The sequence below is a fragment of the Zootoca vivipara genome, chromosome 1 (assembly GCF_965207765.1).
Source record: "Zootoca vivipara chromosome 1, rZooViv2.hap1.1, whole genome shotgun sequence".
Taxonomy (NCBI): domain Eukaryota; kingdom Metazoa; phylum Chordata; class Lepidosauria; order Squamata; family Lacertidae; genus Zootoca; species Zootoca vivipara.
Genome location: NC_142582.1, coordinates 94,400,706 through 94,416,885, shown reverse-complemented (window position 1 = coordinate 94,416,885; position 16,180 = coordinate 94,400,706). Strand labels below are relative to the sequence as shown.

General features: G+C 40.7%; 1 protein-coding gene across 4 annotated transcripts in view; it reads right to left on the bottom strand.

Moving 5' to 3' along the window:
• Positions 1 to 16,180, bottom strand: part of FSIP1 (fibrous sheath interacting protein 1) — a 74,987-nt gene that overhangs the window by 53,581 nt on the left and 5,226 nt on the right. For 3 of the 4 annotated variants that reach the window (XM_088671047.1, XM_060273310.2, XM_060273317.2), the window contains exons 4-10: positions 15,797 to 15,898; positions 14,089 to 14,267; positions 12,369 to 12,462; positions 8,880 to 8,978; positions 7,006 to 7,106; positions 4,953 to 5,063; positions 3,686 to 3,850 (exon numbers count right to left, since the gene is read on the bottom strand). In XM_088671047.1, the coding sequence (XP_088527173.1) occupies positions 3,686 to 3,850; positions 4,953 to 5,063; positions 7,006 to 7,106; positions 8,880 to 8,978; positions 12,369 to 12,462; positions 14,089 to 14,267; positions 15,797 to 15,898 (851 nt within the window). The remainder of the gene's footprint in view (positions 1 to 3,685; positions 3,851 to 4,952; positions 5,064 to 7,005; positions 7,107 to 8,879; positions 8,979 to 12,368; positions 12,463 to 14,088; positions 14,268 to 15,796; positions 15,899 to 16,180) is intronic. The other variant, XM_060273323.2, reaches the window with a different exon arrangement.

The following is a 16,180-nucleotide window of genomic DNA, read 5'->3' as shown; positions in this document are numbered from 1 at the left end:
GAGAGGTAAATATGACTCCAGAGTGCTGCACAGAAATGAGAAAATTCACTGCAAACAAAAACAATAATAAAGAAGATATGAAAAATAATATGAGAGAGCTAAGGAGGAAGTGTGAAAACAACCCTGTTTTGCTCAAGGATGATCCTCCTCCTCCTTTTTTACCTGCCTGTAGTAGGGTGCTTTAGATCAGCTTTAACATTACGAAGAAGCAGGTAAAGGAGTACAAGTCACTTGCACCAATTCTTTCTCAATTTATTTTAAATATTTCTTAGCCACTTTCCTGTTAAAACAATATCCAAAATGAGTGCATTCCGATTCTTTGGAATGTATGCACTGGCCCTTAGTCATAAGATAGTATTACTCTCAGCTTCTTGATAAATGCTTGCCAGGAAACAAAACACTGGGAGTATCGCACCATTTCACAAGTTGTCCAGTAACAGTAGTTAAGTGGAGGCAGTGCTAGAAATTTCAAGATTGAGCTGCCGATTTTTTCACTCCCATCTTCTTCCTATTCCTCTCTCCATGGTTGAGGAGTCCCATACTTAAGATTCTCCGATTATCCTTGCCAATGCCATCCTGAGATATCAAGGTATTGTGCAAGGTGTTTGTTAAAGATTGTTTCCATGATACTTTTAGGCCAATATTCCCAATGCAGCAAAGAAAGGTTTAAAATATGAAAACCAATAAAAGAACACTCTACAACAGTAAAGTATTCTTATTACAGTTAATTAAGATGGATGAATAGGACCCGGGTGGCGCTGTGGTCTAAACCACTGAGCCTAGGGCTTGCCGATCGGAAGGTCGGCGGTTTGATTCCCACAACGGGGTGAGCTCCCGTTGCTCGGTCCGAGCTCCTGCCAACCTAGCAGTTTGAAAGCACGTCAAAGTGCAAGTAGATAAATAGGTACCACTCCAAGCGGGAAGGTGAACAGCGTTTCCGTGCACTGCTCTGGTTTCACCAGAAGCAGCCTAGTCATGCTGGCCACATGATGTGGAAAAACTGTCTGCAGACAAACGTCGGCTCTCTTGGCCAGCACCGCAACCCCAGAGTTGTTCGCGACTGGACTTAACTGTCAGGGGTCCTTTACCTTTTTAAGATGGATGAAGGTTTCTACACAAAGTTGGCACAGTTATATAAAAGCTAGTTATCAGAATAAAGATACTATTTCTGACAGTTTTTAAAAAAAACAGATTGTCAGGTGCAAAAGAAAAGAGGGATTCTGCACCTTTCATATTTGTTTAGAAAGACTGGATTTCTAAAAGTTGTCCCATCCTTTTATAAAAAAAAAGCTGCACATGCTCCAATTCCTTTTTCTACACAACTCTTGAAAGACAAGGACCCTCTCCTCCTTTGCATTTGGTGGCATATTCCCCAAGCATATGTCCCAGAGTGCCAGCTACATAAACTCTGTTGCAGTAAAAACAAGAGCCTTGTGGCACTTTAAAGGCTAACGAATTCATTATGGCATGAGCTTAAGCTTCTGCATTCACTTCAACACATGCATGAAATGTTATCTTCAGTTGACAGGGATAACCACAAATACAAAAATAAGGAGAGAGAGGAAATAAGATGGTGAGACCATCATGACAAAGCAAAGTGAAACTGCATCCAGCCAGTGTGGCTTTTCCTCTGATAATGGCCTTGTCTGTACTCCTACAGCAAATGTATTTTCCATCACTTGTTCTGAGCAGCAAAAGCATTCAACACACACAATCTATGGACAGTAATTTATGCTAAAAAGATTGGCTGTTTAAAGATTGCTGGCAAACGTTTACTTCTTCTGCAACCTACCTGTTTCACCAGAAAACATAGTTTGCACTGATGTATCTAAGGACAACATTGTATTTCACTGTGCAAAAATACAGTTTGATTGCACATAATGATATGAACACACTCATAAGCTATGATGGACTACAGCTCTGACAATCCTAAACACATTATTGCCATAGCTGTCAAGTTCTCCCTTTTTAAAGGGAAATTCCCTTATGCTGAATAGGCTTCCTCGCGAGAAAAGGGAAAAGTTGACAGCTATGATTATTGCAAATACCTTCTATTCTGACATTTGAAGCCTACTCTGAACTGCGTTCCTTTAATTAGCCTTCTAAACTAATGTCTCCTGTTTCTCAAAAAAAATAAGGCATTTTCCCATAAAACTGATCTGGCTCAATGCCCAGGAAGGATAATAATCAGTCCTGGGCCAGTGACAGCTTTGAGGTCCACAGGCTCCCTGGGAGCACAGCAGAATTAGGCTCTTGCTTTCAGGCCTATTCCAAGACATTAGAATAATATGAGGAAACTTCCTTTGATTATTGTTCTGCTGTTTTTCTGCCAAATGATGATAGTGTGTGAAAGTCAAGCACCCTAGAAGTTTGCATTAACCTTTTGTTCATTTTACACTCCCTCAGAAGTCTTACTGACCTTGATGGTTTCACAAAACAGTTTTCTGTTATATTACAAAGAGAGCATAATTTTACATAAACATTGCATAGATGCTCCAGAGCTCAATAGCTTGCAGAGAGAGATATAGGCATGGGAGCTAAGTGCAGAGCACTGGTTTCCAAATATGACCCGGAGCACTGCTATAGGGTTGGTTCACACAAAACGCTAAACCATTGTTTAATACTACATGCACAGCTTCAGGTGAACTAAAACTGCCTTGCTGGAAGCCTGCAGCTATGAGGTTACAGTGGACTTTAACTTAAGAATTTAAGAGCCTGCTGGACCAAACCAATGGTCCCTCTTGTCCAGAAACCCTGTTCTCATTGTGGTCAACCAGATGACTGTGGGAAACCCACAAGCAGGACTTGAGCACAATCATGCTTCTATAATCTTAAAAGAAAGCAAGTATATGCCTTGTCACTTGTTTTTATCTTCAGGGGGGTGGGGTTAGCTTTTAGACAGGATTCCAGAAAGGCTCTCTTTTATTTCATGTTCAAATAATTCCAATTTCCTAATTATTATTATTTGTTTGTTTACTGGCCAAAACTGCTGTAGAGTTTAACTTTTAATGTCTACCTTCACTTTGTGCTAGTATGTTGTGCTCATACTAGGTTTGGTACAAGGAACTGAGAATAAATGTCACCAACCATAACAATTTCTATGATCAGAACACAAACCTTAGCAACTGTGAGATAAGCATTTCAACCTCTTGAATTCTTCTGCTGCTCAGATTTTACTCTCCTCCCTTTCACTCAGTGGTCTGCCTTTACCACTCTGCTGACCTTACTGTAGCAGCAGCAGCAGCAGCTGAATAGAGGTATCTCCCCTCAGTTACAGCAATGACCAAGGTGCCAGAAAAACTGAGAAATGTAAAACAACATTTCTCAGTGCTCCTGCCATAGCAGCTCAGGCACTGGGGAAGGAGCAGAAAGATCTGTCCTTCACTTCAGCCCAAAAAGCAAGGTGAATATGCAGATGGGTGGTAGAAAGGGGAGTTTCAGAACAGTGGGTGGGATGGAATTGGTTTGGGAGTATCACAAACTTTTGGAAAACAGCTGGGTCTGACTGCATGTCCCAATTGGGAATGTAATGGCTTCAATATATCTTAGATTGGTTCAAGAGGGATAAGCTGATAGGGATTCAAGGAAAACGGGAAGCAATTCACTAGAATTAAAGCATCTCCAAATTCCCATGTTAAGCGGTAGCTACTGAGCATTTAAAGGTATATTCCAAGTCACACTGTACCTGATAAATCTGTTTAGAGACTATTGAACAGGAGTTCTGATCTGCAGATAAATTTCCATCAGAGATTACTAGTTTGAGTTTGGCATTGATTTCAGTAAGGTGATGGTATTCCAATGGCTCAGGTGTGTAACCTTCACCTGGTGCTAGCATTGTAGTTGCTTCTTCCTAGAAAAAGGAATAATGAATTAGGCACACTATCTGGGCATATAAACTAGGACCAAAAAAAAACTCTGCCATGTTATTTTTAAGAGAAAAAGATTCTCCTCAGCACAAATAAATGCAGATCTGATACAAAACCATATGTGTTAAAATTTTAGTTCATCAAGCAACATCTCATAACTTTTCATAAAAATACTGATTATACGTAACTTGCATAAAGGATAGGGGCAATGCTTTTTTCTATTAAAAAAAAGGTACTGGTACTGCTCAGCAGCAAGGGGGGTGGAGGGGGGGCACTCTGCACCCATTCAGAGGCACGCTGCATCGCCGCTTGGGTGCCGACAAACAGGCCAACCATAAGAGGTCCACAAGTTTTGAGAACGGTTTTGCAAGGTCACCAGAAGAATGCTGATTACTGGCAGGCTAGAGGCTCTTATTCCTAAGAGTGCTTGGGAAACTACTAATTATTTTAAAATTTGTTATAAAGCAAAGAGGAGACAAATCCCAATATATTAGATACTTATGTACAATTAAGATACAGAAAATTTCTTTCTTCTTGTAGCCACTTTTATAGCAAAAAACAAAACAAAACTGAACAAACAAATCACTTTTTAACTCTCACTACCCAGAACAGTGGTGCCTCGCTAGACGAATTTAATTCGTTCCACGGGTCTTTTCTTATAACGAAAAATTCGTCTAGTGAATCCCATAGGAATGCATTGAAATTTTTTTGAATTTTTTTTTGCCCATGCATTAATTGAATTTCAATGCATTCCTATGGGAAACCGCAATTCGCTAGACGAATTTTTCGTAAAACGAATGCGTCTAGCGAGGCAACCTCCGCTCGAAAAATCCTTCCGTTAAGCGGAAATTTCGTTAAGCAGGGCATTCGTTAAGCGAGGCAACACTGTACTCAGAAAATGTCAGTGTACACTCGGGCAAAGAAGTAGTGCTTGCATGTTACATATAAGCATCCACACAGATACAAGGTTCCACTCAATGTAAAATTTTATGCCACCACCAAAGAAGAATCCAGCACTGCACTAATCCTCTAAAATGGAGAGTACACACTACTGTTTTGGATCAATCTGGATGCATATCTGTGTACCTTAGTGACTTGAAGTTCACTGCTCTCATCTTCAGTATCTTTCAGCAATTCTGACAGCCTCTTCTTATCTTCCTCTGGCATAACTACTTGGTTAACTGAATCCTTGGCCAGCTGAATAAAGAAAGTAATTTGCAAGCTGGAAGCCATGGAAGACTGATGATGGAATGATGAGCTTTTAACCTCCATTATGGCATTATCGTCTTTTATTATATTTACATCTTTTATATTTCCATTTTTATTATTACATTTATGAATGAAAATAAAATAAAATAAAAATAATTTAGAAAAATAAAATAAAGTCCAGCTGCTGCTAGCAAGCCACCCACTGCAATATATGATAACAAATGTGGTGGCTTATGAAGAATATTTTGAAACCTTCTTCACATTTTTGATACAGAAGGATATGTATCAACAAATCCACTTGAAAGGACAAATGGGTTGCAGATAATTTTATCAGAAGGTGAAAAACTTTGCACAAATAATGGCTGACCTCAGTGCTCAAACAACCTATGCCATTCACAGCACAAGCAATAGCCGAGGGCCAGAGTACACATGACTGTAGCAAGCCAGTGACAGATCAAAGGGTTATGTGGGTGGAAGCTATTCAACCCAATCCTTATCTGCGGATCTCTTCCCCACAAACACATGCACAGAGCTGCTTTTGATCCAGGATCATTCCCAGTTCTGCAGTGCAGTTGTGGAAAAAATGGTCTTCATGGGTACAATAGGACAGGAAAGGGAGAGGTTGGGTAAGGGCTTCAAGGATAGGTCTACTACCTATCCTTTGGTGGTGTTTCCTGCTTGGCAGGGGGTTGGACTGGATGGCCCTTGTGGTCTCTTCCAACTCTATGATTCTATAATTCTATGATACTACCATCTCATGTAATTAAGCTCTTAATGACACCGCAGATCCACAATGACATGGAATGAAGAAGGTGTAGAGAGAGAGAGTTTTTTCTCCTTCTCCCATCCAATGAAATGGAAAGGCGGGAGAAACAGAGACAAGAAGTACATTTTAACACAGCACATAGTTAAACTACAAAATTCACGTGGAACCTCCAACTTATGATTATTGAAAAGGTGATTAGACAAATCAGTGAAAGATAAGGCTATCAATTGCTTCTTGTAACAGTAGCCATATGATACTACCAGAATCAAAGGCAATATACAGTGGACGCTCGGGTTGCAAACGTGATCCGTGCGGGAGACAGGTCCGCAACCCGTAGCGTTCACAATCCACAGCGCAACGCCACGTCTGCACACGTGCAGGTCGCGATTCAGCACTTCTGCACATGTGCAAAGCACGATTTAGTGCTTCTGCACATGCGTGAGCGCCGAAACCCAGAAGTAACCCGTTCCGGTACTTCTGGGTTCAGTGCGGTGTGCAACCCGAAATCGCGCAACCTGAAGCGTCTGTAACCCGAGGTATGACTGTATCTGATCATCAGTTGCTGAGGAACAACAGCAAGAGTGCTACTGCCCTGCTTCTAGGCTTCCTCAAATGATCTGGCTGGCCCCTGTGGGAAAGAGGAAGCTGGACTAGGCAGGCTTTTGGTTTGATCCAGCAAGGCTCTTTTTACAACATAACTAAACCATAGGCTCTGCACTGCCCACAATGTAATTTATGTGAATCTGATGTTCAAGGATCTGAACAAATTCCATACAAGTCTTGTAGTGGGGCTATCTTCCACCATACCACTCACAACTTTTAGGTATAAGAATCATCATAAGTCTTCTTTCCATTTCCTGACAGCAGAAAAAAACAAACCACAGGCATAGCATTAGAAGAGCCTGATATTATAAAATAAACAACATGGGCTCCATAAATGCCAGTTCAGTAGATTATTTTATGTTTTCCCAGCAATACATGATTAGCTGAAGTGATCAGCAATCTAGTTATCATCCTTTTCCTATAAATTTCAGGCAGGCTATATATAGGATAACCTTTGTAGCAAAGTTAATCATCCATTATTAATTTCTAAATGAGTAGCATGATGAGACTTGACAAAGAGTTCTAATCCTGTGATTTGCCATGCAGATTGTTAACACATACCTCTATGTTCTTTTTAACAAAATCAGTTTTTTTACTGCTTGTTTCACTTTTCTTAGTCATCTTTTCCATTTTCTTTATTGAGCTTCTTGTTCTATCGTCACCTAAACAACATGCAATTCAGAAGAAAAAAAATCTAAAAGTAGAACTGGGCAAATTAATAAATAAAAAACAATCGATTCATCCAGTTTACCATTTCACTATTTACAATACACAAAAATAATTCAGTATTATCCATTTCGGGCTATATTAATTTCAGTAAACTTTCAAAAATATGACTAACAAAATTAGATGGATTTCACTACAAGTCATTTGTTACAGTCATGCACAAAAATTTTCAAGCAACTAACTATAGCCTAATCCAGTAGCTCCCAACCTTTTTGGGGCCACCACCCCCTTATCCCCAGCAGTAGCATAGGAAGATAGGGGCAGTGGGGGTGTGCCACCCCGGGCAGCATGATCCCAGGGACACCATCGCACCTTGCCCCCAAAACACACACCCTGCCCCTGCGCACGGCACACCCCGCACCCAAAACGCATGCCACACCACGCCCCCAGAACGCGCACCACGTCCCTGGGGGCAGCACACCTAGTCTCCGCCCCCGGTGATCCCCACTGATCCCCAGTGCCCCCTCCTATCCTACCCTATAAAAAGCATTTCTTAGAATAGTGGTTTGCACGACTCACTAAGGAAGATAACACAATAAAATTCAAAACAGTAACAATTTAATTGCACATTTATGCAAAACCCAATTAAAACTATTTAGTTTAAAATTAATTCAACAAAACTAATGAACTTGATCCAGTGATATTTATCTGATAGTCATTTACACCTCTAGCGTCCCCTGCCACCTTCTTGCCTCTTAGTGCCCCCATTGGTAATTCCACTTTGGGAACCACTGGTCTCATTCTATCTATGTCTGAAGTTACTCCCATTATTTGAATAGGCCTACCCTTAGCATAAATCTGCTCAGGACAATGACTGCCATTATACTTCAAGTATACTTCCTGCAAACAAGAACGTGGTCTGCAACCACTAAGAGAAAACTACTTATGATTATGTAGTAATTCAAACCTGTAAAACTGTAGTATGCTACATATTTCTGAATGTGCTATAAACTTATATTTACTTCTTTAAACATTGCCTTTCTGCCAAAGCACTCAACTTGTTAGTACTCTAATAGCACTGCCTTTCTCATCATTCAGAAGGAAATGTAGTTAAAGGCACTACAAACATGATGTACAGTGGTACCTCAGTTTAAGTATACAATTGGTTCCGGGGAGCTATTCGCTCCCCGAAAAGTACTTAAACGGAGCTGCAATAGCGCGTGTGTGCGAAGCGCCGATAGAGCACTTCTGAACATGCACAAAGCACGTAGATCGCTTCTGCACATGCCGCGGAACCCAGAAGTAAACACTTCCGGGTCCACGGAGTACTCAAACCGAAAGTACTCAAACTGCAGCGGACTTTAACTGAGGTATGACTGTAGTAATTGCCTCAAAACGTTTGGATACAATTCCAGAACTGCACCACATATCCAGGTAGGCTGCTTTGACACACAGTCCTGCAGCCCAGAATTCTAACTATAGTGTTATATCTTCATTTGTTTATAATGGTTTGTTTGTCAACCACAAGTCCCCAAGTTCATCATAACAGGAAACTGTCTTCTGTTCAAAAGCAAAAGTGACATGTTTAACCTCCTCACACCTACAAAAGAGTAGAGAAGATATGAGAGCACTTGAGTCTAAGATGCATGCAGAATCATTCTTGTAACAGGACAATATGGTTACCCATTATATCTAAACCAGAATCCCTAGGCAAAAGGAAGAATTGTCACTGGATCTATGGAACAAAGGTAAACTGATATAACTTGTACCTTGCTTGGTTTGTCTACTATTATTCCCATAATTTTCTGGATGAATCTGCGTGTCAAATACACTAACAAACATTTCATCTTCTTCAGCAGCTGGAGAATCTGTTAAGAAAATGTGGCATTAAATAACGCATAACTATTTACATTTCAAAACAAAAAGATTAAGAGTCACATATTCACCAGTACGTGTGACAATTATATCAACTTAAGAATGGAAGCCTGTAAAGTTTCGTATTGATGATTGGCATTGTAGTTAGCTTCAACGACCAGACCACTGATAGAGTGGTGTGGGATCAAGGAGACACCGACATTGAGACTGAGCATCATTTCTTTCTCTCAACAGAATATACAATTATTTAGTTTTCACAGAAGGGAATGCCATTGTGCCACCTCTCCCACACCCTAAAATTATCATTTCAGAACAACCTGGAAATATAATTAAATGACTTCTTCTATATACTCCTCATTCTCAAAGGCTGGCCATGTGCTTTGAGCTATGCATTACTTTCTGGAAATATGAAGATTTCTACTCCTTCAGAAATGATCTGATATAGTTATCTAGTACATATGGAAATGCCCTAACATCCCATCTGCTCACTGAAGGAAGGGAGCCATATAGATTAAAGATATTTACAGTAATGGCATAGTCAAGCAATGGCTATATTATCCAGAAGCACATAATTGCTGTATTTCCACTTCCAACAGTCCAGACACATAGGGTCATACTAGTGCTATATGCCTGCTTTAGTTAGGGAATGTTGCAGTGTTAATTCAGGAGTGTGAGAAGGTAGCTTTTGGGTGATTCCTGTGACATGTAAAATTACATTTTCACAAAACTGAGTAGCGATGAATAAGAGACAAGACAATTTTTAGTCTAATTCTTTTAAAAGGAGACAGAGAAATCCAGTGAAAAAAATATAAATAGATTGTAAGTACAAAGAGATACAAAGACCAATTCCTTTACCCAATTGGCATAGGATAAAGAGTCAAATCACACAACACAACTGATGTGTCAAGAATGGGCCCATAGGCGTAGCTGGAGGGGGGGCAGGGAAAGGCAGCTGCCCCTCCCAATCAATAAAAATACAGTTGAACCTCTACTCACATACAGAATCCGTTCCGGAGGTCTGTTCATGAGTCGATCCGGGTCGCTGGGTGAAGTGCCATTCTGTGCATGTGCATTCGGCGGCAGCGCCGTTCTGCGCATGTGCAGACAGTGGCGGCCACTTCTGCACATGTGCAAATCGTGGCAAACGGTTGCGAGTCAGATTGTTTGCGAGTAGGGGTGGTGGTAAGTCGAAGTTGTACTGTACTTTGCTAACTGAGGTTCTGCCCCACCTAACAATAATAATAATAATAATAATTTATTATTTATACCCCGCCCATCTGGCCGGGTTCCCCCAGCCACTCTGGGCGGCTTCCAAAAAAAAAAAATTCTAAAATACAGAAATCCATCAAACATTAAAAGCTTCCCTAAACAGGGCTGCCTTGAGATGCCTTCTAAAGGTCTGGTAATTGTTCTCTTTGACCTCTAGTGGGAGGGCATTCCACAGGGTGGGTGCCACTACCGAGAAGGCCCTCTGCCTGGTTCCCTGTAACTTGGCTTCTCGTAATGAGGGAACCGCCAGAAGGCCCTCGGAGCTGGACCTCAGTGTCCGGGCAGAACGATGGGGGTGGAGACGCTCCTTCAGGTATACCGGACCGAGGCCGTTTAGGGCTTTAAAGGTCAACACCAACACTTTGAATTGTGCTCGGAAACGTACTGGGAGCCAATGTAGGTCTTTTAGGACCGGTGTTATGTGATCTCGGCGGCCGCTCCCAGTCACCAGTCTAGCTGCCGCATTCTGGATTAGTTGTAGTTTCCGGGTCACCTTCAAAGGTAGCCCCACGTAGAGCGCATTGCAGTAGTCCAAGCGAGAGATACAAAAGACCTAACCCCCCCAAAAAACAACAAAGGCCTGTCCCCCCTAACAAAAATCCTGGCTACACCCATGAATAGACCCATGAACAAACTTGCATTTGGTTAAATGGGTATCCACACCTACATTTACAGTAGGCTGAGCAGTAGCACAATACAGTGGTACCTTGGTTTACGAACTTAATCTGTTCCAGAAGTCTGTTCTTAAACCAAAGTGTTCTTAAACCAAGGTGTGCTTTCCCATACAAATGGAACACACTCAACAGGAAGCGAAACATGTTCTTATTCCAAGGCAAAGTTCACAAACCAAAACACCTACTTCTGGGTTTGCAGCATTCTTAATCCAAGTTGTTCATAAATTAAGCTGTTCTTTAACCAAGGTACCACTGTATATGTGTATTAAGAGGACTAGCTGAATAAATGGAGCAGCAGCAACACAACCATTTCACTATGTCATGCACTTTGCACAGAGCCAGTTTGATTATTTACCCACAAATGCTGTCAGAACAGTTCGGTGAAGAAATTTATCTTTTCATTGTCTGAAACTAGCTAGTGCTCATAAAGCTCTCAAACGTCAGCCAAGAATCAGCCAGAAACTATAAAGTAAACGTGTTGAAATAACAGCCCTTCTCTGGCAACTCTACAGAACATGCAGAGCAAGAACCACAAGACAGACAATGACATGAATAATACAAGCCAGCTTGAGTAGATAGATAGAGTGCCTTTTAGTCAAGTAGACTATACAATACAGTCTCTTATTTTAATTCAGGCACTGCAGGTGCATAGGATATTTCAGAAAGACTGAAATATATTTAATTGCCATGTTACTCTGTTACAGCAAAAACAACAAACTCATGTGGCACCTTAAAGACGACTGTTTTGAATTACCACTGTTAATTGGGAAATTATCACTGCCTTTCTGCATTTCCCTATAATCCCCCTGCCTAGTGGACAGTCAACTGCAAACTTAATTTCAGAAGCTCACCTTTCATAGTGCCAAGACTGATTAAATGCTAACCTCTTCAAGAGCTAATTAGTGAATTACATTCCAACCTTTATTTTCAAATAAATTAAGCTATTTTGCAAAATTCAGACGGAATGGGCCTGACTGTAGATATGCAGTACAAATGCCTTAGGCAAGGAGGATCCTAAACTATTTAAACTATGCATAGTTCTTTTGGCCAATACCAATGAGAAACATGATCTCTACAGCAAAAGGTACCTTTGTAAAGTAAAAAGTGGGGGTGGAGTTCTTCGGTTTTAGCACCTGGGCAAACCATCTCTCCTTACTTTAAAAAAATAAAAATGAAAGATTCAGCAAGCATCTTCCATTGTCAAATACTGCCATCTGATGGTACCTTAGTGGGTTTGCACCAATTTAAAGCACCACACATGAGGTCTTAAATGTACTGTAATTGAAAAAGGTTACATACAAGTATGCCACATGTGGATTTGTTAAGCTAGAAGCCTGTAGCAAAGGCCTCTCTAATTTTTATCTACATACGTTGCCTAAACAACAGTGACATTTTAAAGTGGAGAACAACATGATTAACATTCTCTGATTTGATACTTACCAGGCATTTCCGGTGACGGTGTGGTCAAAGCTAAAAATCTGCTGGTGTTTTCTGCTTCTTCAGTAACCACAGAAGAACTTCGAGATGTCATAGACTGTATGTGGGCAATAAATAAATATTTATATACTGCATGTCAGAGAAAAGATAGACGAGAAGATCCCATAGCTGTGACAACTTTCTGGTAAATGACAGTGACAGAGAGCATAATGAGGCACAGCCACCCTCCCAACACTCTCATCTCTGCAGATTGGGTTGGGGTTGTGCAGATGCACTGGCTAAGTCAACTGAATGCTCATGTCAGTGCATCTGCACAGCCCTGACCTCACCCCTGACCTGCCCCTTCCAAGCAAGCTGCAGTAACACTAGTGTTGGGAGGGTGGCTCAGCAGCTCCACCCTGCCTACCACTGATCTCTGAAATGTATGTTAGTAACACTATTTCCAGGTGGCGCTGTGGGTTAAACCACAGAGTCTAGGGCTTGCTGATCAGAAGGTTGGCGGTTCGAATCCCTGCAACGGGGTGAGCTCCCGTTGCTCGGTCCCAGCTCCTGCCCACCTAGCAGTTCGAAAGCACATCAAAGTGCAAGTAGATAAATAGGGACCGCTCTGGCGGGAAGGTAAACGGCATTTCCGTGTGCTGCTCTGGTTCGCCAGAAGCAGCTTTGTCATGCTGGCCACATGACCCAGAAGCTGTCTGCGGATAAACGCCGGCTCCCTCGGCCTATAGAGCGAGATGAGCGCCGCAACCCCAGAGTTGGACACGACTGGACCTGATGGTCAGGGGCGCCTTTACCTTTACCACTATTTTAAAGGTATGACTAAGTACCGAGTAGCACATGCTTTCGTGAATACTGCATCAGGGTAGCGCTTGTCATAAGATCAATAAATACTTGAACAGTTTACACAGGTTTAGCACAAAAAATGTACCGGTAAGATTCATTCCATGTTGACCTTTGAAAACCAGTATTTTCAAAGATTTTCAAAGATCCACGGTGTAACATTAATCATTCGCCAAAACTGCTTGGGTTTCTAAAGGTAAAGGTACCGCTGACCATTAGGTCCAGTCGCGGATGACTCTGGGGTTGCGGTGCTCATCTCACTCTATAGGCCAAGGGAGCTGGCGTTTGTCTGCAGACAGCTTCTAGGTCATGTGGCCAACATGGTGAACCAGAGAGTGCACGGAAACGCTTACTTGCACTTGACGTGCTTCCTTTGAACTGCTAGGTGGGCAGGAGCAGGGACTGAACAACGGGAGGTCATGCCATCGCGGGGATTCAAACCGCCAACCTTCTGATCAGCAAGCCCTAGGCTCTGTGGTTTAACCCACAGCGCCACCCGCATCTTGGGTTTCTACCTGGCCTTATTTACAGTTTTCCCATATAAGGTTGGGATCTGATTTTCTCAAGACAATGAGTAATTTAAATTTGAGTGAAGTGTTTAGTTTTAAATCATGCCAGTTTACATAAACGTTTGCTCATAGAAGTATTTTGAACTTAAATTGTATGTTTCTAACCTGTAATTTTTTATAACATGGGTTTTATTCATTTTCATCTTTAAACTGTTTAACATGGTTGCATTAAGATAGATATTTGCTTACATGCATAGAACATGCAACAATTACATAAAATTATAAAACTATAAACACTCAGATAAACAATTCTGAATATATTAACAAAGTTATTTCAAAGTGCATATATCAAAATTATTGCAATTATTTCTAACCTGAAAATCTTCCCACAGTTTAGTTCTCATTTCCCTGCCTTGTTTTTTAATTGCCCTTTCTTGAGACTGTTTGTTGGCCAATATCTGATCCAACCTTTCCATCTTCTTTATAGCTTTCAGGATGCGAGGATCTACATCTTTCTCCTTGGAGTCTTGCAGGTATGCAGAATTGACTGTCACTTAAAATTAAACATATTAACAATAATTCTTATAAATTGCATTTCAAGAAGCATTTCAAACTGCATATTAAAAGCAGAGATCTCTGGTAACAGGGCAGAAAAAAGATATCTGCCCCATAGTTAGATGGAGGATGCTATCTTTCTCTTCATACAATTCACCTATAATATACTGCCACTTCTAGGTGCTTTTTATTCAAAAGTTTTGAACAAGTGCTTTAAGTACCACATTTTCTTATTTTCTTTTTTTACAATAATTTATATTAATTTTAATACAAATCCAATAATAGCCACATTATCGCAAACCAAATTACAATCCAATTAAAAAAACGCACAGAGCCAATCATTCATAAACCAAATCAAACAATTTAAGGTGGCTTCCCAGGCACTTGGTATAAGGATACAAACTTCTTATTTCTTCTTGCTTTTTGCAACAGTTCAAATGGTTTCTTGACTTTCAATCGTAGTTACAAATTTATTAGCTTTTGTTGCTGCAAAAGGAGTTTGTATCCAATACGTTTCCTGTGTGAGATACTAATTTTCCTTCTATTTTTTCATTAAGTACCACATTTTCTAGCTGCTGCAAAACTTTTGCTTTTAAAGAAAAAAGAACCATTAGACCATCTCATGTTTAAAAAAGGAGGACTAGCAAATCACACTCAGAAAGGTTTGAAAACCTGAGATTGATCTAATCTGTATGTATACATTCTGATTCAGGCATAGCCTGTTGCTACAAATTGGGGAGCAATACAAAATCCTCCCTGTCCTTATTTAGAACAGTGAAAACACAGCAACATAATTTTTAATATATGGTTGATGTAAACAGCTTTAAGGTCTTTACAATTAATTCATATATAAATTTTGTGCAGAAGCCTCCGGGAATACAGATTTTGCTATGGAGTTACCCTTGAGGTCATAAAGGGAAATGGAGAAGTATGGTGGAGCTAACAGACTTGTGCCCACTATCTCTCCACACACCCCGCCCCCAATGTTTCTTTAACTATGTACAGGGGTCAGCAAACTTTTCCAGCAGGGGGTCGGTCCACTGCCCCTCAGACCTTGGGGGGGGCAGACTATATTTTGGGAAAATAATAATAATGAACAAATGCCTACCCATGAACTATGATAACAAATGCGTGAATAGAACTAAAATCTAGACTTTAGTCTCTGGTAGGGTTGCTAACATTTTTGCTAGCCTTGATCCTCTGCTTCTCACAGCAGTTTGACAAGAATAAATTTTATACTTTCTCCCTACCATTGTATCTCCATTCACTTTCTAGATTCCTGTGCATTCTGAAAGCATAGCAGTAGAGGCTGACAAAGTTGGCAAAGTTAGATGTGCTACAAAAATAAATCATTACAATAGGGGGTGGGGAACCTGTGGCCCTCCAGAATTACTATTTGCTTGATATGGAAATAAAGTCACCCCAAGTTCTCTTTATCCACTATTTATTTGTGACACTGAACAAACAATGTCATGCACAACAGCATGTCTTCTCCAAGTTCAACTGCAGGGGAAACATTGGGAATACCTTTTGCTAATCTAGCTAGTTCATTCTGAGAAGCATTGCTGCAACAAGACCGTCTGTTTTCAGCCCAGTCATCTTCAGAATCTGCTGAGCTTGAGGAATATTCTGAAAAACGGAAGTCATGCACGAAATTAGCAGCACCTTTAGATTTGAACCAACAGTGAAATCATCATTACTACAAACTAAGAACAACTTGGAACAGTACACAAGTATATGAAGGAGAAAGTTCTGTCAGATATCTGTGTAGCCTTGAACAACTTTTAACAGTTACTTACATACTGATTGTTAACTACCTCACCATATTATAGTAATATATTTTGTAGCTCACGGGAGAATGGTGTTGCCACCCTTTTCTGGCACAATATGTTATCTAAATGGGTGCTGGAC